The sequence below is a fragment of the Pipistrellus kuhlii genome, unplaced genomic scaffold (assembly GCF_014108245.1).
Source record: "Pipistrellus kuhlii isolate mPipKuh1 unplaced genomic scaffold, mPipKuh1.p scaffold_m20_p_5, whole genome shotgun sequence".
Taxonomy (NCBI): Eukaryota; Metazoa; Chordata; class Mammalia; order Chiroptera; family Vespertilionidae; genus Pipistrellus; species Pipistrellus kuhlii.
The window spans coordinates 45,427,360-45,452,129 of NW_023425551.1; the positions used below are offsets into that span (position 1 = coordinate 45,427,360).

Below are 24,770 nucleotides of genomic sequence, written 5' to 3' on the forward strand. Positions count from 1 at the left end.
GTAACTTACTACATGAACTCGGGAACTGGATACATTGAATAACAAGAAATTACTTTTCCCATTTACTTCACGTATCTGCATATTGGTAAAGTATGTCTTATGTGATTGGCTGATGAGTATGGCTGCCCTCATCTGCCAGCATTTCCATTTGGGACTGCTATAATTTATTGTAGATGTTGCTTCCAGAAGTCTTCTCTAGTGTATCAGTGACTATCTAATAATTTTACAAACCAGAGGGGGAAATTAGCATGAACCAAGCTTCTCTAGTTGAATGAATATAGTTTTATATTAGCAAGTATGATATGCCATCTTTAGTCATAGTTTATAACTATTATTCGCAACCAAAGAACACTAATACAATTTCAACATAGAGAAGATTTTAAATGCAATGTATGGGGTTAAAAGCTTGTCTTTATATTACCTTAATGGTATATCTATAATACAAAAAGTGATCAAACAGATTTTATATACAGTTTATTGCTGATTTCCCTATTAATATAAAAACATTTTTTTAAAAACAATTCCATAAATTATTGAGAGCCCCACAGCTAAACATATTTTATTAAAAAAGTACAAAAGTGACATTAGAAATATTTTTTGGAGAAAAGGACATCATCTAACAGCAAAGAAATATGAATCCATACAATAAGTGGCACAGATACAGCACTTACAGGAGTATTTAGTCACTACCCAGAAGTCACAGTCTTGAGTTATGAAATACTCAGTTTGAGAAGTTCCACATTCAGTTTGTTTTTGACTAGTATGTCTTATTTTTGTCTCTCTTGTAAGAAAAGAGTTAGGTCTTTACTGCTCCTGGAACAAATTACTGTACTTGAGAACAGTAATTTGGGGAACAAGGAGGGGGCATCCTTCTCCCTGAACAAGACAACAGTTAGTATAGAAATGGCTTTGGCACTTTGACGTTTAACATTGTCCCAAACCTTATTATTTGAATATTATAGCCTCACATGATTTTTTTAACCGTACTATCTCCATACTTTTATATACATTATACATATATATATATATATACACACACACGAAATTTAATTCTAAAACAAAATGGGTTGACCCCAAACAGGTCACATTAAATCTTGGTAGCAATTAACTCAAGATAGCTTTCTTCTTAATTCTGATACCACACAGTTAATTTGTTGTTCTTTGTTTAAGCTACCTTCTGAGGTTGACTTTAAGGCTCTAGTTTAATGCAAATGGTTTCAATCTTGGTAGGAATCTCATTTGAGGATGAAATTACACACCACTGACTCTCTCTTTTGAAGCTGTTTCTCCTTGTTGGATGGATGTAGTATCTTGTCTGGGTAATCCATAGAAATATATAGAAACACAAACGAGAAGAGTTCCCAGAGCAAAGGTGAGTGCTGAAAAGGAAACAAAATAAGCTTATGTAACAATGATTGGTTTAGAATTTTGAAAACTTTCAACTAATAGGTTTACACCACTTATTTGCATTTATGACAAGTGTCAATTTTAAAATGGAATTAAATCTATTACAGTGATTATAAGGTTTAGAAAGACAAAGGTATAGAGTGACAGTCACTGAGCACAGTGTGTGTGTGTATATTTTTAAGAACACAGTGTGCCTATCCTGAACTACTGACAAAGAACTAACTTCCCTCTAGGCTGACTGAAAGAAAGAGCAGTGGAGTATGCTTTTCCAAGATGCTAGAAACCTGTGCAAATTTAGAGCAAAGGTATTTGAGTAAAATTCAAAGAGTTAAGTAACCAATAATTATTTAATTAAATCCACTAAAGATTTCAAAATAGAAGTGGTGATAGTTAGTACTAAGTAAAATTCCATTTTCTGCTAAACTTGTTTATCATCTTAATCCTAAAAATCAGGACACCACTGAATTACAACTTGTCTAAACTTGACCAATAGTCACTTTATAAATAAATGCTATGTCAAAACAGTATATTCCATACTACATGGAATATAATGGTACAATTTAACAGCTTACAAAATGACATGTAAAGAAATGCCATCAAGCTATGATTTTAGTTCAAACCTAACCAAAAAAGACTAGCTTTACCTTTTAAAAAGGGGAATGGGAATCCTATATAATAAAAGCCTAATATGCTAAGTGTCTGACCGTTTGACCAGTCTCTGTGATGCCCACTGACCACCAAGGGGCAGACACTCTGGTAGGTTAGCTTGCTGCTGGGGTCCGGCTGATCAGGACTGGGCGTGACATGCCTTGGAGCCCCCCCACAGTTCCTCCCTGGCCAGCCGGCCCGATCCTGCACTGGTGGGGTCCCTCAGCCTGGCCTGCACCCTCTTTCAGTCCGAGACTCCTCGGGGGATGTCAGAGAGCCAGTTTCGGCCTGATTCCTGCAGGCCAATCTGAGGGACTCCAACAGTGCATGAATCCATGCATTGGGCCTTTAGAAGACAGTCTAATTTCCTTGAAGACCATCATTAACATAGAACACTGACCAAAAGCCTTTTATATTGTTCCCAAGTATTATTTAGGAGCAAAGTCATAGGATTTGTTGAGCATAAGGATTGGTTCAGAACGTCAAAGTTCACCCAAATCAGGTAAGGAAAATATCTAAAGGAGGGCCTATGCCTGAAACTTAAATGGTTGGCCTTATACAGAATACTTATTACTACATGACAGGCACTATTCTAAGCACTTTCTCTGAAACAACCCTAGGAGGTAGGTGTTTTACTATTCCTGTTTTATAGATGAAGAAACTGAGACACAGGTTAATAATTTTCTGAAGGTTTACAGTCAGTAAATGGCATAGGCAAAATTTGAACCATTAATAATAATAAAAGCGTAATATGCAAATCGACTGAACAGCAGAATGACCAGGCCACTGGCTGGCAGAGCAACCAATCGAGAGGCTCCACAATCACCCCAAAGAGGGAGGCCCAGGCTACTCTGTGGGGGCGATCTATCCTGGAGCCCCAGTCAGGTGGGCAGGGCCTCCCTCTTTGGGACGATCCAGGTAGAGCCCTGCAATCAATCGCCCCAAAGAGGGAGGCCCAGGCTGCCCCACCGTGGCACTGCAGTGGGTGGGCAGGGCCTCCCTCTTTGGGGCGACCTATCACAGAGCTCCTGGACTGTGAGAGGGCAGAGGCTGGGCTGAGGGACCCCTGATACCCCCCGCCCCCCATGTATGAATTTTGTGCACCATGCCTCTAGTACTATAAAATAGTTTTCTAAGATTTCTACAAGGTTGGTATTCCTCTACTGCATTTATAAAAGGAGTCAATTTTTAAATGGAGTATAAGCATTTTTTCAGCATTGATATTTGACAAATTTTCCTCATGCATTTTTAAATAAAATTATTACACCATAAAAGCACCCTTAAATGTTAAGTCAGCACCACTGCTTAAATAAAAGAACATTTAGATTTGAATTGTAATTTCAAAACCAGTTTGCACCCACATCCAAAACAAACTAAGGGGGAAAAGAAAGAATCTATCTGTTCTTTAATCAAAAAGTTTTGTTTATTCTAACTCTACTGCTGAAAGTAATAATTTCCTAAGTCCTTCTATTTATTTCCTCGTGTCATGTATCTCATCATAGTATATTCTCTCTGAAGCACTGAAGTTGTCTTATCTAATATCTGGGGAATTGGGAGTTCTTGCCTGTAAGAGCTCTAACAGCAGCCCTCTCACTTTCATACAGAATGAGCACCCCTCAGCTTAAGCTCTAGAACTATTTAAAAACAAACACCTAACTCCTGCTGACCCATATTCCACACAACTATGAATTGCAGCACTTGTAGAATGAAACTAGGAATTTTTGTAAAACACCATGACCATGCCACATTTAAAAGACAAATCAAGGAAATGAGAGGCTTTTCCATGTCAAAAACTTGAAAATCCAAACTAAGACATACTTATCTGTAATCCAAACAGCAGCACTGAAGCAATGGTAGAAAGAACAATGGCTGCTGCTGCAGAAAAGCCTTTCATGATGTTGTCTGTATACTTGACCACAACAGAAGTGTAGAGGCCTCCAACACTTGCAAGAACTTGTACAAAGAAAGAAAGAAAATCTTAACATGCTAATAAATGAAGCATTCTATGATGGTAAGGAAATTTTCATCCTCAAAGATGCCATACTATTTTCCTTAGAAGCACCCACCTGAGAGAGTAATATTAAAATTCAGTAATTGTTCCTACAAAACTTTTTCAGGGTCCACTACTAAATTGTACACAGTTATTGCTAACACATTAGATACTTCTGATTGAGAAGGCAAATTGCTTTGGGGCAAATTGCTTTGGAGCAGCTATGCCACAAAATTAAGTCAATAAAACCAAAATGACATTTCAAACTAGTGTTCACAATAGAAAGGAACAACTTTAAAATGCTATTAACGCTTCAAATAGACATCTGACATTTTTTTTAAGGGTCTACCCAGAACCTTTGATTCCTGGATACTTACAGATGACAAACCAGACATAATATGTGTAACCAAAGAAAAATCCTTTTTCTTTAATTTCAGCTCCATCTGACAAGTAGACGCCAACTAATGTCACAACAATCCCTGATAGATACATTTGAATGTTTCTCACCCAAAGGGAAGTGTCTGAACTCTTTAAAACTTTTTCAAAGTACACTCCTGAAAGAAAATTAGACATGCAAATATGAGATAAAGATATTAGAAATTAACTTAAAAGAACACTAACCAAGAGCTATAGAAAAATATAAAGTATGCGATTTGGGGAACAAACATTTTACATTAAATGCACACTTATTATGTTTGTGTGACACATGGCATATTGAACATTATCAGAACTTTCTAACTCACATTTAACAGGACTCTTAAGTCATTATTAAGAACAGTTTCTGCCATTATTATAGCAGTAAGATAAATCACAAAACTGTTAATGTCAATAAAAAGACTTCCTTTGGTCAGCTGGAAAACTATACTATTAGACTCAATTATCATAATCACATCCTTATAAAATCTGCCTAGTAATGAATATTCCCAGCTTTGCAAAGTAACCTGTATAATCACCAGTTGGGATTTTTTTCAGAGTAAGTAATACAACCAAAATAAAATTTTGATAGGACTTGATGAGTGGAGCAATTTACCTTTAAAGCAAGGCTCCCCAAGCCTGTTCAGACACACTGTCAGAAGGACCAAGAACTCCCTAAGTAGATAATGCACTCTGCATTTTTCTGTTTGGGAGGGCCACAGCTTTTTTCAGATACTCTAAATGAGCGCATGATACCTCCCCATCCACTCTCAATCACTGCTGTACGTTTTACTCTTAAAATGAACACGTTTAACAAAGATATTAAAGGCTTATTAAAGGTTTAAATTATAAATTCCATGTAAACTAGAGATTTAGAAATTATCACTGAAGTATTAATCCACCAAAAATTCTAATGAAAAACAAGATTGATTTTGACAAACATATATTGGGAAGAGCCAGAAAATGGGGGGAAACATAATTTCCACCTATGAATTTCCTATCTGGGAAAACCATTTAGTGAGTGCTAAGTTATTCCAATATAAGTAAACCACTCACCATTTCTTCAGCTATTTATTAAGAAATTGAACTAACTAGAATGTTGGACACAAACATTTAATAGTTCAAAATCATGCTAAAAAATCAAATAGTGTATTATTTTGAGGGGCAACTCAATTTTGTTTCTAATTTGCTCATTACTAAGAATAAAAATTTAGCATGATGCTATCATTAGGTATATTCCCAAATATAGGTTTTCCCCTCTCATCAAACATCTTTTTTTATAATCAGTATTTCACTTCCATATCCAGTCTACTTTCCAAGTCAAACTCTTGAAATAACACAAATAGAGGTAAAGACATACCGGTATAGCTATAACTAATATACTCTTTACCAGAGAGAACTATCTCTAAAACACATTTTATTTATGTTACACATTCACATACTATCTCGACTGAGTGCAGAATGGCTTATCTCTACACGATTACAAATTTCTTTATTTGACGTTAATGATTTTGATTCTTGTCCCTCTGTTTTTGGCTGTTACTGTATGTATGAAGTTTTCTGGTACTCTCCATCCCACCCCTCTTTTCTCCCTGTTGAAGCAGTGGAAAACTTGAAGTTACTAGGGAAAAACAAATACTGGGCTGGACTAAGAATGGTGAAGGACAAGTATATTTTTAGAGAACTACAAGTGTGAGTAAAGACTGAGATCTGAACTGAGTTAAACACTACCATGCATTTATTAAAAAAATAACTGACATATAACTAAACTATAGGTAAGCTTTAAGGGAAATATAATTGTTATAATAAAACAAGATAAACTAGATTCCTAATTAAAATATGATATTTTTTTAATTGGACAATAAAATGCTTTTATGACTTACCTGCAAATCCTGAGCACAATACAGCAATAGCTATAGCGCCAAACCCTAAAAATGGATTCTGTTCCACCTGCAATAATGTTTCAAGTTATTTTTAGTGAGTAATAAATAGAATTCATCCAACAGACCAAATAAATGGAACACAAAAATTTGTGTTGCAGTTCTACTTAAAATATTTGCCATATTAGACACAGCTATTCTATAGTCCTAATTCTTGAAATAATACAAATAGAGATAGTCATATAACTATAACTAGTTATAGAATGGATACCCCAAAAAAAACAAAAACACACACACAAAACTATAATCTTGATTTAACATGTCTCTAGTATTTAGATTACAGGGGTCTTCAAACTGCGGCCCGCAGAGGAGTCTGATCCGGCCCGCCAGGTTTTTTGGGCAGTGAGCGCAGCCGAGGTGTTACAGTAGGAATTAGTAGTTCATATAGTCCGGCCCTCCAGCTCTCTGAGGGACCGTGATCTGGCCCCCACTTTAAAAAGTTTGAGGACACCTGATAGAACAATGGCGTTAATTAGCAAGTTACATCTCACACTGCATAGTCAACATCTAGAGATAGTGTGAAGTTTTAGGACATAATGAGGAACAATAATAGATTAATACATCTAGAAGAGAAATACAGGGAAGTATTGGGGCAGGAGGCAGGAATTGGGAAGGATCTAGAAACCAAACTCTAGAAAGAAAACGTAAGGTTGTCTCAATGAGGAAAGAAAACTTGGGAGGAAAGATGTGACACTGTCCTCAAACATTCAGAGGATATATGGGAGATAATAGGAATTTGAGTTATTCTGACAAGAACAAAGAACAATGAAGCAGTTACAGGAAGCTGTACCCTGTTTAAAATATAACTTTCTAGAGCAGCGATTTTCAACCTTCTTCATCTCAAGGCACACACAAACTAATTACTAAAATTCCAAATCACACCAAAAAAAACTTAACTTTTGCAGATCTGACAAAATAATATTTTGATTCATTCACACCACAAAGCTATGGTTGTGTTGGCTGTTGTCTTCCCCCCCTCCCCCCCAATCTAAGGTAAAAGAGGTCAGTACCCTGACTGAATAGTCAGGGATTGCATGTTTGTTTGTTTGTTTGTTTGTTTTTAATATATTTTATTGATTTTTTTACAGAGAGAAGGAGAGAGGGATAGAGAGCTATAAACATCAATGAGAGAGAAACATCGACCAGCTGCCTCCTGCACACCCCCCACCGGGGATGTGCCTGCAACCAATGTACATGCCCTTGACCGGAATCGAACCCGGGACCTTTCAGTCCGCAGACCGATGCTCTACCACTGAGCCATACCGGTTTTGGCAGGGATTGCATGTTTTAAAAATTCTTGTGGCGCTGGTTGAAAATTGCTGCTCTAGAGGGATCCAAAAGTAGGATAAGCTGCCCTAGGCTCTGCTTTAGTTTACTATACTTTTCATGTATAAGATGAACCTATGTGAGGTGGACCTAACATCTTTTCCAACAGTGTGAGGTGTTAAAGTTCACATTTAACTTTTAATTACATATTTGTCTTATTTCTCAACAAATTACTTCTCTGAAAGTCTACAACTGAGCTAAATATGCAGTGAATGGTTAATCAGTGTTTTGGAATGTCACCAAGAATATGAGCATGTTTAAACATGTGAAGATAATAAATATTAATCTAAAACTCATTTTCAGGGGGATGGGGGGAAGGAATCTCCACCAGACTAGAAAGTAACTACCAAAAAGGGAACTGACTTCCTGTTTTCACAAGCTCTCCTTACATCCCAGCTTCCCTATATTCCTAAAAGAACTTTCATTTACTAAAAATTGAAGAGTCTCGCCCTGGCTGGTTTGGCTCAGTGGATAGAGCGTCAACCTGAGGCTTGAAAGGTCCCAGGTTCAATTCCAGTCAAGGACATGTACCTTTGTTTGCAGGCCCATCCCCAGTGGGAGGTGTGCAGGAAGCAGCTGATCAATGTTTCTCTCTCATCAATGTTTCCAACTCTCTATCCCTCTCCCTTCCTTTCTGTAAAAAATCAATAAAATGTACTTTAAAAAGCAAAAAAACTTGAAGTCTTCAGTTACAGAAAAAAACTAATGACTTCAGAAAGTCATTCACTAGAGCTCCACTCCCTACTGCTCTTTAAGAAAATAACTGATTAAAGCATATAATGTTTTTTAAAATTCAGTTACTTATGTACCTTAACATTTAACTCTTAGCAAACTAAAAGTTGTAAGTACAGGTTTTGCCCTATTTTAGTTATCAAATCAATTATCAGTAAACACTATTCTTTAATCTCTATGACTGACAGTGGGAGTATGTACAGAAGGATAAAAAACTGCCACAGCTGGGTGGTTTAATTGAAGTGTGGTCCATACACCAAAAGGATTTCGGGTCCTATTCCCAGTCAGGGCACGTAGGTTGGAGGTTCGATCCCCAGTCCAGCGCACATGAGAGGCAATCTATTAATGTTTCTCTCCCCCAGCCCTACCTCTCTCTCTCAAATTAATATACATATCCTCAGGTAGGGATTAAAAAAGGGGGATAAAAAACTGTGAAGTTGGAAGTACGGGGAGATGAAAACTAGATGGACAAAATCTTTTCTTTTTTCCTGGAAAAACTCGGTGTTTCTGAAGAAATGTCTGAAGGAGGTTTAAAAGTTCTGAACGTACATACTTTTGTAGAAGTCACAGTTTTAATCACAGGTTACTTCACCTATTTGGACTTCAATTTTGTCATCCATAACATTAAGTTTAAAGACCCTTCCATCTCAAACATTTATGCATATTCCTCTAAATTACATTAGTCATATACTTTTGGGATTTTAAAAGCCAATCTATAGAACAAATATTTTCAAAGAAATATAATTGTGCTGCATTCATCAATGTGACTGAAGTAGATAAGACATAGGAAGTTTCCTATTTTAGTTATGGTAAGCATTTTGTTTCTTACCATGACTTTTGTAGCTTGGGCTGGTTTCCATTGTACAAGTATAACTCCACCACATAGCATAAAAACTGAAATCCACTGTACTTTGCTGAGTGCCCGGTTTAACATTAAAACAGTACATAAAGCAGTACAAGGAATCTTCAATTGGTAGGTCACCTAGAAACAAAATAATGAATTAATGAACTTAACATTAATGTCTGACACCACTATTTCTGATATCATTAATAGAATTATTGAGAAAAACACTTGACAATGTGATAAAGGGCAATAAAAATAATTTCACCATAAAAACTTTTTTTAAGAGTTTGCTCTCCATTATTTATTCCACTTACCTGGTACACTGCTGCATCCAGGTTGCTAAGAGCGAGGAAAGCCATGTTGTTCTGAACAGCATACACTAATGATGGCACACTTAACTTCATCAGTTCTTTGGGGCTCCCCAAGACATTTTCTCTTAACGAAGTCTTGAATCTACCCAGACTACCAGTTTCTCTTTTAAAATAAAAGGAGGGAAAGGAGAAGTTGAGGAAGATTAAAGAGCATCCTTTTGATAATTCTTCACACAGAATAGCTATAAGTCCATTGATATAATTTAGCAAATTTATTGTTTTTATAATTTTCAACTAATTTTAGATTTTTTAAAATGCCAACAACTGCATAAAAGAAAAGCAATTATAAGTTCTCTTTGGGAAATTATGAGAACACTCAGGTTTACCATTGTTGGCCTCTGATGAAAGTTCCAGTTTTTGAGTATATTAAATAAATAATAAAACAGCAGGAAACCAGAAATGCTGATTATTACCTACTTAATTTAATCCCTGACACTTTAACTGCCATTACATCAAGTTCACACTGATTATTTCTTAATTAATCAGGCTGCATTTCCATTTTTAAAGTTTTTTTTTAATTACAATAAATTTAAATTTTAAAAGAAAAAGGCTTTGGTAGCTATGGAATTATTTGGGATAGGAATTGATGGATTCAGGTCAATATAATTTGCAACTTAACTCAGTGCTCATGAAGTATAGTGGACAATCTTTAAGCATATTCTCACAAAACTCAAGTACCTGTCTATAATTTTGCAGGAAATCTGTAACTTACTATTACCAACAAAAATTATAATGAACATAAAGTTTACTAGTTGACTGCATATTGATTATCCATGCTTTTAACTATTCTTATTTTTCCTCAGGAGGAACAAGATAATCTGGCTTATTTCTCCCATTGTAAATCATAATAAGCATTACACCAGAAAAAGTACTTTATCAAAAGGGCCTAACTGTAATTCACAATATGCTTAGGAGGACCATAATACTTTGACCTGTTTCAACTCGAAGTTTGATACAGTTAACATATTAGTATCTACAATCATTAATTGATTTTTCTCCTACAAAAATAATCACCAATGTTCTAAGGGGACCAAAAAAGTCCATAATGTTAGATTGACTACCTATAACTCTCCAGTGTACAACACTCCGGCCCTCAACACAGTGCTAAGACAGGAAATTTGGCCTAGGCCACGGAAACAAAAGATATCCTGAGTTACAGATCTTCCTCTGTTGCCAAATTCACCCTGCTCCAATGGTAAATCTATATGCTGAGAAATAACACACATAGCTTGGTGGGAGATTGCAAACTATCTAAAAGAGGCAGGAAATACCAGAAAGATCACTCTGAGAATTTTACAGAGTAGGAGTTTCCAAGGATCTGAAGATGGGCCCTTTGGACATTTCACATTCTTTTTTTCAATTGCTTTCAATGCAAATCTAAGGTGTCCTCTATACTATCTCAACATCTTAAAACAGTATAAAGAATTTTCCTAAGAATGTTTCCCTCAATTATAAAATTGAAGAAAAAATTAAAGAGAAAAAAGATATAATAATCAAGAGGTCCAACCTCCTTAACACATGGCAGACAGACCATGAAAATTCTTGCTTCGTATTACACAGTGTTTTTCAAAGTTTCATACTTTAAAAAGATACTAGCTTGTAAAAACGTAATAAATAACTTCAAAATGCAACAGGTATTTGATGTTAAAGTGCCTTTACATTTATGTAAAACATTTTTTTTGTACACATTCAACAGATACTTATCTGGCCACTGAGTAAAGCTAGCAATAAAACTACTGGTCTGCAATGCGTTAATAAGGTGATGTATTAGAAAATGTAATTGAACATTTTCCTTAATGTCGTAATTCTCACTAGTAAGTAATTATATAATAGTAGAGATATAAATCTTACAAGTTTTGTGAAGTATAGGATACTGCTTTCACTGTACTTTCAGTAACTTTCTAAAATACCGACATATGTTGATATATGTTCAGAGTGCTTCCCCAAGGAGCTACTGAGAGGTACCCATTGAACCCATTTCCCACATTCTCCCTCCTTCCATGTCCATTGATCTCCCACCTAAGATTCCCCAAATTTTAGTATAGTTACTATTTTCCCTTTCCCTAATCTCCTGCTATGGGCAATATCATTACTTTCACCCATTAAAGATATGCTAAGTCTTCAACAGCATCAAGTTAATTTTTGGCTGAGAGAATATAGTTGATTTTTTTTATCACTGGTACCCTTTTGCCTGTCGGAATATGGGCTTCTTAGGATCTTATCACTATTTCTAATAACCATTCCTGCACCAATAATCAAGGTTGCTGTAGCCTCTTTTCTCCGTCACTTTTCTCATCTCTTCTTCCATACTTTCCAGTTTTTAAAAAAACAACAGCCAGTCTGAATATTCCTTTCCTTACATGTGAGAAACCAGTAGAGAAGTGTGTTGGATTAACCTTCAGATCTTTTGCTCTTTTGACTATATCCTCTTTTTTTTTTAATTTTATTGATTATGGTATCACATAATTGTTTTCATCCCCCCATTCCCATCCTTTCGTTCAATGCTTAGGAGCTACTACTTATTCACTGACAGTAAGGTCTTAGCATATTTTTCTAGTTCCTTTGCTAACGTGGGTGTTTGAGAAGCCAAGCTATACTAAAATGCTAACTACTGAAATGCTCAAGTCTCACTAGTACCTCAGAATTTCAGCAATATTGTATAATTATAAATAAGGTATTTTGAAAGAAAGTTACAAAAAAAGTCAGGATGCTAAAAGAACTTGTCTAAAGAAAACACAAGCTCGGGAATAATAGAAAAATAGGAGGTATAAAAAAGAATATGAGGGAATCAGTACACAAAGTTTTAAAGATGATAATGATTTCAGTTTTAATCAGATTAAATCCTGCTTAATTTAACATATGTATTAACAGCTCTGAAAGCTTATATTTAGATTTACTCACTACAGTTTTAAAAAAGCAACAGCAATATATCTTTCAGAAAACACTAGTAATCATCAATCCTTTTAAGTAGACAAACATAAATGATCAATTCTAAATACTCTACAGCCTTGAATATACTATAAAAAGTAATAAATCAAAACCAATGGCCATTTTCATGCCCTGATATTTTCCCAAGTAACTTAATGAGTATTTTTTGTTAAAAACAAGTTTATTAAATTTAATTATATAAATGACAATGCTACGTGAGAAAAAGCATATACTAGTTTTCATAAATGTATTTCCAATTTGAACAATGTATTTTTATCACTAAAACAAAATCTTTGAGCAGCCTTTTGTTACCTGAAGAAATTCTGAAGCTCCGTGTTGATTGCAGAGAGATTCCAAGGCCTCCTCCCCCCCTAAATTTCCTATCAAACGCTGAAATCAATTCTTTCTGACCTATGTTTGGTCAAAAGTAGGCCTCATTCTTCCAGCTCCTGATCTGATGAGAACTACTAGGAGGCATAAAATCCTTGGCTAGGTTACCAAGGCACTGTGCAAAATGGAACACAGCAGAAGTTACTCATGAGCTTAAGAAATTTAAATCTTGCTTACAAATTTCCTATCATCTTCAAGGTTAAGTATAACTAACTCACATAGAAGACTTAGGGGGCCAGGTATAAAAACCAATAATGAGGTCATTTGAGAACAAAAATACTTATATGAGGTACAAGACTTTTACTATCTCATGTCCCTATACCCCATATAGCCTGAGTACAAAGAGGGGGTCAAAATGTAAACTCAGCAGGATAAATAGAATAGGGATGGATAATCTACAACTTATTTAATAGCTACATTAATTATTCTAGGTAATACTTGAAATAGAAAAATTTCCTCCAGCCTTATATTGATAGTAGCTCAAAGTTTTAAGATACATGTGCTTTACTACTAAATACATCCTACTAGATTTATTTAGTCTTTATAAAGTGTGAATAGCAAACAATAAAAAGTTGACTTTGTTATGGCAATGTGAAAATGTTTTCATTTCCTTCTTTTCATAGCACAAAAGACTAAATCAAAACTGTCAGTTTTAATAGCTATGACAGGGTTTAATAGAGCATACAAGTAACCAGTAATTTTCCTGTGAATTGTAATGGTAATTAGTTTTATGAAGAACCAAAGTATTTTAAATGTTATACTATTGTATTTTATGTTTGAATGAGATTACAACTTAGAAATTGGTAACTTGTGATTCAAAGATTTTAAAAATTAACTATTCACATAGGAGCTTTTACAACACCAAACTATTAATTTGACCCCTCACCAAAACAGGATTTAAATCTAGTTCCCCTCTCAATTTAAAAGTGATTTGATGTAATCATACATGTGCATGACAGTGTATGTAAAAAGATAATTATTTCATTTTTGAAGTAGCAAAAGACTGGAAATGACCATTAATAGAGAATCCTATATCTGATACATCCATATAATGGAAAACCATGCAGCTCTCAAAAAGAATGAGACAGATTTCTATGTACTGACATGAAACAATAATCTCTAAGGTAAATAAAATGAAGCACAGTGTATATTAAGTATATATAGACACATATGCATATAACTAAAACTCACCAATTAGACCACATATACCTTAAATCTTATTTATCAAAGTAACTGTCTACTCATTCTTCCCCATACTCGCTTATTTTCTTGCAGTTCTAACTTTTCATTGAAATAAGCATATTTTCCATTCCAAAAATTACTGCTTGATTTTATAAGTAAAATCAAGCATGGGAAAACCCAAAACTATTTACTAACAGAAACTAAAAAAAAAACTGGTCAGTTTTTTAATTAATTATAAAATTACACTGAAGCAGAAAAAGAATAATAACCCAAGTATTCCCAATAGTCCTTTTATTATGTACTCTAAAACTAAAGGCAAAAAGAACTATATACAAAAACTGAACTTAGTAGGTTTTTCACATTGTATGTTAGAAATTCTAAATCTACTACGTATTCTAGAATTAAGCAAATAAATATCTTGAGAATAATGGGAGCTAGACTCATCATCACTAAAGGGAACAAATATGAAAAAGGGGAAGGTTAAAATCAACTCTGCAGTGTTGGATCAGAATTATAGGCATAAACAATATGTAACTCATACCGTTACACAGACATATATATGCATACACAATACATATATATATGCACATACATGTATTTCCTAGCTCTGTCTGCTGAAAGGGCCTAGCAATGATACCCCAGTAGCAAGAAACATACCTAGTATCTAGATTCTTGTTTTTAAATGCCATTCTGGAAGGAAGAAAGAAAAAAAAACAACAAAGCTTCAAGGCTTCTTGGAGAAATGTATGATTTCAGAGTTAGAGCAGGGAAAATCCAAGATAAGTCTTGACCATCTTAGCATGAAAAAAAGATGGAGAAACTGTTCTGGATTAAAGGAAGCTACACCAATTTATTATTTGCTTAAGTATCTGATTCTCCACTAGCTTATAAGTTCCATGAGGACAGAACTATGCCTTCTTAATTTTCAGCTATACTTCTTACATCTGGAACAGTGTTGAGCACATAACTAGGGCTTAATAAATAAATGAAACTAATTATTCCATTACATCTTTTTAATATATTGAAACAGACATAGCATGACTAGATGCTTAAAATGTTTGAAGGGAGTGGAACACCCTATTATTTGGATATGGCAGTGATATGTTTCTATGTAAATGAACCTTAATTATAAGCAAGACTCTATGAAATTCAAGAAATTTATTGAGTCTCTGCCATCTTCACAGAGTATAAAATGATGTGCACTTTCTTTAACAATTAGACTGAAAATATTACTGAGTAAAGGGCATTACTAGAGAGACCATACTAAATAAGCAACCAAACAGGCTGGTCTATAATGAGGCTAAGCTTTGCATAGTTCAGATAAAGTTCTGCAACAATATTCAAATCAACTCGATAAAGTTATACCTTACCATGGGTTAAAGTGGGAAGAAGGAAAAAATAATTCACTTCCTTCAATAGTTTTTTTTCCATTTAAATAGTAGTTCCAGTTTATTTCCCTTTTTCTTTCATTCTCTAAAAATTTGAAAAATTCAATAATTTATCTAATTTTTACATTATTTTCCTGGGAACATGGGGGAAATTTATTATTTTAATCATCAAAACATTTTTTCCTGTTATTTTCTTCTCTGAAGAGGTTTTTCAAGTTCTAAACCTCTTGTTATTTCTCATATAATTCTTTCACATTCTCGAATACCCTGGTTATCCTTTCCCAAAGATGATAAAAGTATTGCTCCTACTATAAAAACAAAGATTTAAAAAAAAAAAAAAGTCTAGTCTCATAGAAAGAATTAGCTTTACAGAAAGGACTAGAGGCCCGTTGCACGAGCCTAACTGCTGAGTTAGGCTCATTGCTTTTTTGCACATTGGTTTTTTAACATTCTTAGGGGTCACAAAACAACTGAACAATGATTTGATCTTACAGTTAAAAATGGCTCATTTCACCCTGACCGGTTTGGCTCAGTGGATAGAGCATCGGCCTGCAGACTGAAAGGTCCCAGGTTCAATTCCAGTCAAGGGCATGTACCTTGGTTGCAGGCACACCCCCAGTAGGAGGTGTGCAGGAGGCAGCTGATCCGATGTTTCTCTCTCGTTGATGTTTCTAACTCTCTATCCCTCTCCCTTCCTCTCTGTAAAAAAATATATATTTTAAAAATAAATAAATAAAATAGCTCATTTCATGCTTAACAGTCCTATTTCAATCTTGAGTCCCTAAGGAAATTAGGAAATAAAGAAATGTGTTCCCCTGTCCCTCTTCTTCCAACAACCCTACATTTGTCTTAAAAAAAAAAAAAAAAAAAGTTAAACCTTAAGGTTTTATTTATGTATTCATACTTACATTGTTATACGGAAAATGTCCTAAAGTTTTAAACATAGAGACTTGCCTTTAGAACACTTACTTTAAAAAATATATTTTTTTTTAGATTGATTTTCAGAGAGGAAAGGGGAGAGAGAAGCATCAATGATGAAAGAGAATGAATGATAGGCTGTCTCCTGCATGCCCCCTTCTGGGGATCAAGCCAGCAACCCAGGCATATACCCTTGACCAGAAGTGAACCTGGGGCCCTCCAGTCTCCAGGCCAACACTCTATCCACTGAGCCAAACCCACTATGGCTGAAACAATTTTAAAAAGTGATTTTCAGAGAGGAAGGGAGAAGGAGAGAGAGAGAAACATCAATGATGAGAGAGAATCATTGATCAGCTGCCTCCTGCACACCCCCATGGGGGATTGAGCCCACAATCCAGGCCATGTGCCCTTGACCGGAATCAAACCCAAGACTCATCAGTCCAAGGCCGATAGTCTATCCACTAAGCTAAACTGGCTAAGGCTGAAACACTTACTTTTAAAGGTACAATAAGGCCTCTCATTTAGCTGACATTATCCAAAATGAAGTATCTTTTAATAAAAGCCAAATATCAATAAAAATAAATCTAGTTAAGTAAGAAAGTGGAAGGTCTGAGATTTTACCTTACTTGCAACCTAACAAGTTAGGCTGCCTGTAAGATATATTTTAAACTCAAATATATTAAAACTTTCCACCTTCTAGCCTGAGTTATTTTTCCTGTTTTCTCCCTCCCTAAGCAATGTTTACAGTGTTTCCCCCCCACATGATTATTTGTAATCATATGTGTTTCCTGATTTTCCCTCTTCTACTAAACCTAAGTTCCAAGCAAGCAGGAACCATATCTATTTCATTCACACCTGTACATTCAGCACCTGTTATAAAACTGTCACATAGAAATCGCTTAATAATCATTTGTTAAATGAAATTTAAGTGTAATTTTTCTACCTTAACTCTGACACATGCTATTCTGCATTGGCTCCCCACTCATATCACAAAACCTGTAGGAAATCTCTCCTGCTCACATGACCCAGATGGCTCACATATCATAAATCTTTCCCTAAGTAATTTCCTTGTTATTTCATTCTCACAACCCTGTATTTTGTTCTCCCATTAAATAAGGAAGAAAATAACCGAAACTGGTTTGGCTCAGTGTATAGAGCATCGGCCTGTGGACTGAAAGGTCCCAGGTTCGATTCCAGTCTGGGGCAAGGTACCTTGGTTGCGGGCACATCCCTGGTGGGGGTGTGCAGGAGGCGGCTGATCGGTGTTTCTTGTCGATATTTCTAACTCTCTATCCCTTTCCCTTCCTCTCTGTTACAAAATCAATAAAGTCTATATATTTTTAAAAATAAGGAAGAGCCGAAACCGGTTTGGCTCAATGGATAGAGCGTCGGCTTGGGAACTGAAGGGTCCCGGGTTCGATTCCGGTCAAGGGCATGTACCTTGGTTGCGGGCATATATCCCCAGTAGGGGGTGTGCAAGAGGCAGCTGATCGATGACTCTCTCTCATCGATGTTTCTAACTCTCTATCTCTCTCTCTGTACAAAATCAATAAAATATATTTAAAAATAAAAATAAAATAAAAATAAGGAAGAAACTAAAGCTTAGAGAGGTATGAAATGCATGTAAAATCATAATCCCAACAAGGCTAGGCTGAAAATTAGGCATCTCACTCCCAAGTCCCTATTCTGAACCTTCTTTTACACTGTATCCTTAGCTAAAATGATTCTCATGTAATGTTATTTGATTTAAAGCCCAGTGCGGCCACATATTAACAGTGTAATACTGAGGACCTCAGATGCTGTACAAGTAAAATGGGGATAACTGTAGCATTTACCTACAAATATAAAGGCTACATGACACAATGAAAAGCACAACGCACAGTGCCTAACACTTAACACAGAAAACACTCAAGAGATGTTAACTACAGTCGTCATTATAATCCTCTAAAACAGGTCAGCAAACTTTCTGGTAAAGGCCAAATAGCAGACAGTTTAGGCTTTGTGAATCATACCGTCTCTGCTGCAACAAACAGGCAGCAAGCTGGATGCGGCTCAAGGTTCTCCAACTCCTTGGCACTACTCCTAGGTAAGGCTGGTAAGTCTGTGTTGGGGTGTGTGGCTGTCCTGTGCATCACAGGGCGCTTAGAAGCGTCCTTTGTGTACACACCACATGCCGGGAGCATCGCCCAACTCGGGACAATCAAAAATATTTCCTGGGGAGCAAAATCGCCCCAGGTTGAGCAATACTGCTCTACAGCAATCAAACATATAAAAATGTAGCGTGATTTTTTTTTTATAATAATGAAAATACCTTAAGTGAAAAAATAACTTAATTCATTAAAAAGTAATTATACTCACTTAGCTAAAATCCCCACACTTAGCAATAACTTTATAACTTCTGTGATACACACAGCTGTGGTTGAAAAGTAGAGTTCTTTGTCCGATGTCCTTGTGTATCGTAAAGCTATGGTATAGGTTGCAGCCACCAGGGTCATCACTGTCAAGCAGTATAACTTGAATAATAAACTGACATTTTCTGGAAAATATGTGCAACAAAGATATTATTTAGTAAACAATATTAATGCATATAAAAGTTAGCATTGTACTTCAAAATGCCTTCCAACTTCAAACACAAAATAACTTTTTAAACCCACATTTAAAAATGTACTTTAAAGCAATACTTTCCAATTACATGAACATAAACATACATACATACATACATACATACACAAAACACAGCTGAGTTTGAATACCAACTGGTTCAGCACTGATTTTGTTCCTGGGAATGCCTCAATTGCAAGACTAACTCTAGTTTGGGATATCATAAATTACCTACCTATAATAATCTATAATAATAAAAACATAATATGCTAATTAGACTGGACGAAGCCACAGTGGCTGCGGGGGGCCGAGGAAGCCACCGCTGCATGAATTTCATGCATCAGGCCTCTAGTTTCATCTCTCTTTATAACTCAAACTTATGAAAACAATCATAGCAATTTATATCCTAAATTTAAAGACAGCAGAGAGAGAAAAAGGACTGAGTGATAAAAGTGGAGCTTAATATAAAACTTCATCATATAATAAAAAAAACAAATCATGTAGCCTCTTATTTCATAGCATTATGCACAGAAAAATACTTCCTTACTCCAGAGAAGAGTACTAAAAATGAAGCCCTATAAAACTGGGAATGCCGGATCTGTACAACGTATAAACACTCAATTTTAAGAACTGCTTGCAGGTATACGTGCGCAGCAGCCATCACTCGGGCACCAGGGAGGGTCCAACAATCTCAGTAAAGCCCAGGCCCTGGGTACCAGGTCTCCCTCACACTTCCTCCCTTACTCCCAGCCCTGCCCTGACACTGCCGTCACCCAAGGCTCAAACTATTTCTACTTTCTTTACAAACCTCCCACCTCTCATCCTTAACCTTCCAAAGCTTCAGGCTCAGGTTACACAAAGGTCAGCAAAAATTTTTTTGTAAGGCGCAAATAGTAAATATTTTAGGCTTTCTCAGCCTACAAGGCAAAATCAAGAATAGCATGTAACATAAGAGAGAACAAATTTTTTGACAAATTCAAAATATGATAATTGAGTACAATGCTTTATATGTCTGCTATTGAGAACAGAATTATATTTCGAGAGGTAACATTTTGCTTCACTGGTCTTCTGAATTACTGCTCCATCAAATCAACGGCAACTGTTCCCTCTGTAAAAACCATGGGCCGTACAACACCAAGTGACAGGCTAGATCTGGCCAGCAGGCCTTCCTCGGGCAGCCGGATGAAGACTCAGTCACCCCTCCGGACAGGACCCACCCTGGCTGCTCTGTAGCCACAATATGCACTAAGCGTGCTTTCGTTCACTGCTTTGGGAGCCTGACCACAATTCTAAGATGGCATTTGCAGGGAACTAAAACAGAAGTTACATATGTGAGGCAGAAACTTTCAAGGTTAGAGGTTCTTCGGTATAAATATTGCCTTGGGATAATTAAAGAATTATTTATAATTTATAGACAATTTTTAAAATTTTATCAGTTAGTAACTAAAATGTAATGTAGTAGAACAAAAGAAAAAGAGCTTATATCTGCCTAAACTTTCTTTCCAAAAGATCTGAGCCAAAAAGCAATGTTTATGTGAAAGGAAGCGAAGACCACTACAATACTTCCTTTGTTTTAAAACTTTCCTATACAAGGGAAAATATATAACTTCAAAAATAAAGAGCAATAACCTTTAGTTACTCAATAAAGGAGAAATCACTTCCCATCTTCTAGAGGAGGGGTGAGCAAACTACATACATCTCTCATTGTTATACAGCTTGCAAGTTCAGAATAGCTTTATATTTTTCAATATTGGGGGGGGAAATTTTAAATAATCTTTTGTGACACAAAAAGTATTTAAAATTCAAATTCAGAATCCACAAATAATACACTATTGGAACACAGCTGTGCTCATTTGTTCCCACATTTATTTATTTTTTTTAATTTCAGAGAGAAGGGAGGGGGAGAGATAGTAACATCAATGATGAGAGAGAATCATTGATCGGCTCCCTCCTGTACACCTCCTACTGGGAATCCAGCCTGGAACCAGAGCATCTGCCCTTGGCCAGTAGAACCCCAGACCCTTTAGTCCAAAGGCTGACGCTCTATCCACTGAGCCAAACCGGCTAGAGCTGTTCCCACATTTTTGCCCTGGAATGGCAGAGATGACTAGTAATGACATCCAGTCCTTTACAGAAAAAAAATTGCCAACCCATGTCCTAGAATAGATTACCAACACTTTCATAAATAACAGAGGTTGGGACTGCCAAGCTGAAAACTATCCCAAAAGCAACAGTGAATGCTTGAACACTAAACCCAATATTTATAGCCCCCAAGTACAATATAATGAGAACTATAGTTATCATTGCCATCAACTATGAAAGTATACCTATTTTGCATATTTATATAGGAATATACATGATATTCTTGAAAATAATGCTCTAAATGGAAGAGCAAACAAATTCAGACATTTATAAAACATATAGGTCTTAGTATGGAATACTTAAAAACATAAACTTTAATTATTTAATGGTTTTAAGCATTATTTTCCCTCATTTCGGTTTAACATTGGATCGAAATAGTTCACCCCATTCACAAATTCTCCAGCTTGGAATTTCGATTATTAGCAATTTAAAATTTTTCAAGGTAAAAATCAAAAGTTCATGTCATGTACTTGCTGTCAATCCTAAGTGCTCACATGGTGCCCGAGGCCTGTAACCACTGAGTGGCACACTGGCACATTAGCACAGCTGAATTGGTTTCCATTTCTCACCAAGTTCCCATTCGCTCCCTCATTATTTGTTTCTGTGTAGACTAATGTTCCCCAAGAGAAATTTTGTTGTTTTTGTTTTGTTATATTTTACTATATTTTAGAGTGGGGATTATTTTTTTTTAATATATTTTATTGATTTTTTACAGAGAGGAAGAGAGAGGGATAGAGAGTTAGAAACAGCCATGAGAGAGAAACATCAAGCAGCTGCCTCCTGCACACCCTCCACTGGAGATGTGAACGCAACTAAGGTACATGCCCTTGACCGGAATCGAACCCAGGATCTTTCAGTACACAAGCCGACGCTCTATCCACTGAGCCAAACCGAATCCGGAAAAGAGTGGGGATTATTTTTAATGCCTGAGAACTTGGAAGATCAGAAAGTTCCAAATAAATCTTTGGGAATATCCAGAAGCTATGGCAGCTGCTTTCTGTTAGGATTATATGTTCCTACCGTATTTCCCCGGAAATAAGACATTCTCCGAAAATAAGACATAGTGCATGGAAAGATAAGACATCCCCTGAAAATAAGACCTAGCGCATCTTTGGGAGCAAAAATTAATAGAAGACACTGTCTTATTTTCGGGAAAACAGGGTAGATTGCAGAAGAGATCTATAACAGGACCAAGCCACACAAATATGTACTGGCAATAGCCTCACCAATAAAATGTTACAACTATATCAGATAATGACTTGGATTCCTTTAAGTTTCACTCATTACTCTTGCTGTTCCCATCCTGTTAAGTATCAAAATAATTCTGTCTTTCTCCCTTTATTTCCTGTGATTTGTTTGTTTTTAAGGCTATTAAGGTTGGACTTAACTTTTTTTTTAAAATAAATTTTATTGATTTTTTACAGAGAGGAAGAGAGGGAGATAGAGAGCTAGAAACGTCGATGAGAGAGAAACATCGACCAGCTGCCTCTTGCACACCCCCTACTGGGGATGTGCCCGCAACCAAGGTATAATACATGCCCCTGACCGGAATCGAACCTGGGACCTTTCAGTCCGCAGACGGACGCTCTACCACAAGCCAAACCGGTTTCGGCAGGACTTAACTTTTAATGGGAACATGCATGAAAGAAGCATATGAAACCACAGGCAGTCATCCTGGGCAGGGCTTACATGATTAAGTGCGGACTCCCCAACCAGGAAACTAACTTGGCACCCATGCAAAAAAGATAAGTCTTTAAATATTTGTTCAACGTTTGCTCAGGGGTGAAGCCAAGTGCTGAATGGGGAAGGGTGGAGAAAGAATCCAGTGTCACCCAACCCCTCCTAGCCACTGCCCGACCGCCCAGAAATTCAGCTCCGGTCCCAACTGACCCTACTCAGCAAAACAAACAAAAGCTGCGGCTTCATCAGCCTCGGCCTCACCCTCAGCAAACGGCAATCAGTCCTTAAACCGCGCCCAGGCGAGCCTTTCCTGCGGAGGAGGAGGGGGCGGATCTGCGCACCGCCGCCCGAACATCGTGTCCCTTTGCGCACACAGCGCGGAGCTGGGGGCCCGGCTCTCTCCGCTCCGGCGGCGTCAGCGCCCACAGCCCCGCGACCTTCCCAGCGGCGGCCACGGACCGGCCGCGCCGGCTCCGCATGCCCCGCCTCCAGCGCCGCGGGCGGGAGCGCACCTGGCACCGCGGCCGCTCCCGCCGGAGACGCGGGTCCCGCAGAGACGGTGCCCGGCTCCCCGGGCCCCGCAGCCCGGGCAGGTCTGACTTCCCACCCACCTCCGGCTCGCTGGGGCCCGCGCGGTCTGCAGCCCCCGAGCGACCGCGCGCGGAGGCAGCCGCAGCGGGAGGCTGGCTGCCCCGACCAGCGGCGGCGCGGATCCCGCGGCCGCTCCACACGCGCGGCTGATGCCTGGCGCCCAGGACCACCCCCCTATGCCGTCCCCTCCTCCTCCCCCATCCCCGCGGCCCCAGGCTCACCTCTGGCCGCTGCCATCTTCCCCCCACGGCCTCGCGCGGAACTGACGCGCGCAGCTCCGCGCCCGCCGCGCGGAGAGCCCAGGACCGCCTCCCGTCGTCATAGAGACGGGGCGCTCGGCCTAGAGGGCCCTGCGGCGGCCGCCGGCTTCCGGGGCATCCCGGGACCAGAGGAGGCGCGGGAATCCGTGCTGCTCCCGACGGTGAGGCGCTGCGGGTGGAGGAGAGGCCTTCCCTGCTGGCAAATGCGTAAAACGCGATGGGAAGGCGTCTTCTGTAAACTACAACTCCCAAAGGAGCGGAGCCGCGGGAGTAGACCGTTGCCTTCTGGGAATTGTAGTCCTCACCAAGTTGACAGCAAATAAGCATTTGCGGTTAGCCTTTGGGATTCTTGTTGGTGGGAAGCTACTGTAGAAACTCTCGTAACTCATAACAGAAACTACTTTTGGCAACGTTGTAACTTCCAGCATGTCCATTCCCTTCCGTTGTTACCTCTTAACCTAAACAATTTATATTACATATTGTTCAGAAGTCTTGTGCCTGTGTCCGTATAGTCAGCATTATCATATATAATATCCTATATCAGCGTTTCCCAAAGTGTGGTATGTGTACCCCCAGGAGTACGGGAAGAGTTTGGTGGGGGTACACAGTTGCAACAGAGTTTGGTGGGGATATGCACTGCACCGTGCTTAGATGCGCCTAATTCTACGTTCTCATAAGTTCAAGGGGTACTCAGCGTTACAAAAATTATAGAAGGGGTACACATATGTCAAAAGTTTGGGAAACACTGTCCTATATAATAAAAGGCTAATATGCAAATTGAACAGCAGAACGACAGGTCGCTATGACGTGCACTGACCACCAGTGGGCAGATGCTCAATGCAGGAGCTTCCCGTTGGTGGTCAGTGTGTTCCCACAGGGGGAGCACCACTCAGCCAGAAGCTAGGCTCACTGCTGGAGAGCGAAGCGGTGGTGCCGGGAGCCTCTCCCGCCTTAGCGTCAGTCAAACATCCCCTGAGGGCTCCCAGACAGTGAGAGGGTGCAGGCCCGGCTGAGAGAC

The 24,770-nt window shown here is 37.9% G+C and overlaps 2 protein-coding genes and 1 long non-coding RNA gene across 5 annotated transcripts in view; 2 read left to right on the plus strand and 1 right to left on the minus strand.

The window, feature by feature from the left end:
• RARS2 (arginyl-tRNA synthetase 2, mitochondrial) overlaps positions 1–13,384 on the plus strand; it is a 62,578-nt gene extending 49,194 nt beyond the window's left edge. Inside the window, exons 21-22 of one of the 2 annotated variants that reach the window (XM_045572900.1) lie at positions 2,411–2,413; positions 13,361–13,384. In XM_045572900.1, the coding sequence (XP_045428856.1) occupies positions 2,411–2,413; positions 13,361–13,369 (12 nt within the window). In that variant the 3' untranslated portion in view covers positions 13,370–13,384. Of the gene's footprint in view, positions 1,019–2,410; positions 2,414–13,360 lie in introns of those variants that run through there. The other variant, XM_036415190.2, reaches the window with a different exon arrangement.
• On the minus strand, positions 458–23,928 carry SLC35A1 (solute carrier family 35 member A1). 2 transcript variants are annotated; one of them, XM_036415191.2, is made up of 8 exons: positions 23,714–23,925; positions 18,837–19,014; positions 9,616–9,775; positions 9,287–9,439; positions 6,343–6,409; positions 4,423–4,599; positions 3,874–4,008; positions 458–1,379 (listed from the first exon to the last, which is right to left on the minus strand). In XM_036415191.2, the coding sequence occupies exons 1-8, from the start codon at positions 23,727–23,729 to the stop codon at positions 1,252–1,254; spliced, it is 1,014 nt and encodes a 337-aa protein (XP_036271084.1). In that variant the 5' UTR covers positions 23,730–23,925; the 3' UTR covers positions 458–1,251. The 2 variants fall into 2 exon arrangements, with proteins under 2 accessions (XP_036271084.1, XP_036271085.1); XM_036415192.1 differs by lacking the exon at positions 4,423–4,599 and having other exon boundaries at positions 23,714–23,928.
• On the plus strand, positions 13,564–14,868 carry LOC123651358. Its single transcript, XR_006740012.1, has 2 exons — positions 13,564–14,114; positions 14,572–14,868. It is a non-coding gene; the product is annotated as an uncharacterized LOC123651358 (long non-coding RNA).
• Positions 23,929–24,770: the final 842 nt, after the last annotated feature.

Coding starts and splice junctions, on each gene's coding strand:
- SLC35A1 (XM_036415191.2), bottom strand. Junction 9,440..9,615: donor TGGATGCAGCAGTGTACCAG/GTAAGTGGAATA, acceptor TTTTGTTTCTAG/GTGACCTACCAATTGAAGAT. Junction 4,009..4,422: donor TTATGTCTGGTTTGTCATCT/GTAAGTATCCAG, acceptor TCTTTGTACAAG/TTCTTGCAAGTGTTGGAGGC.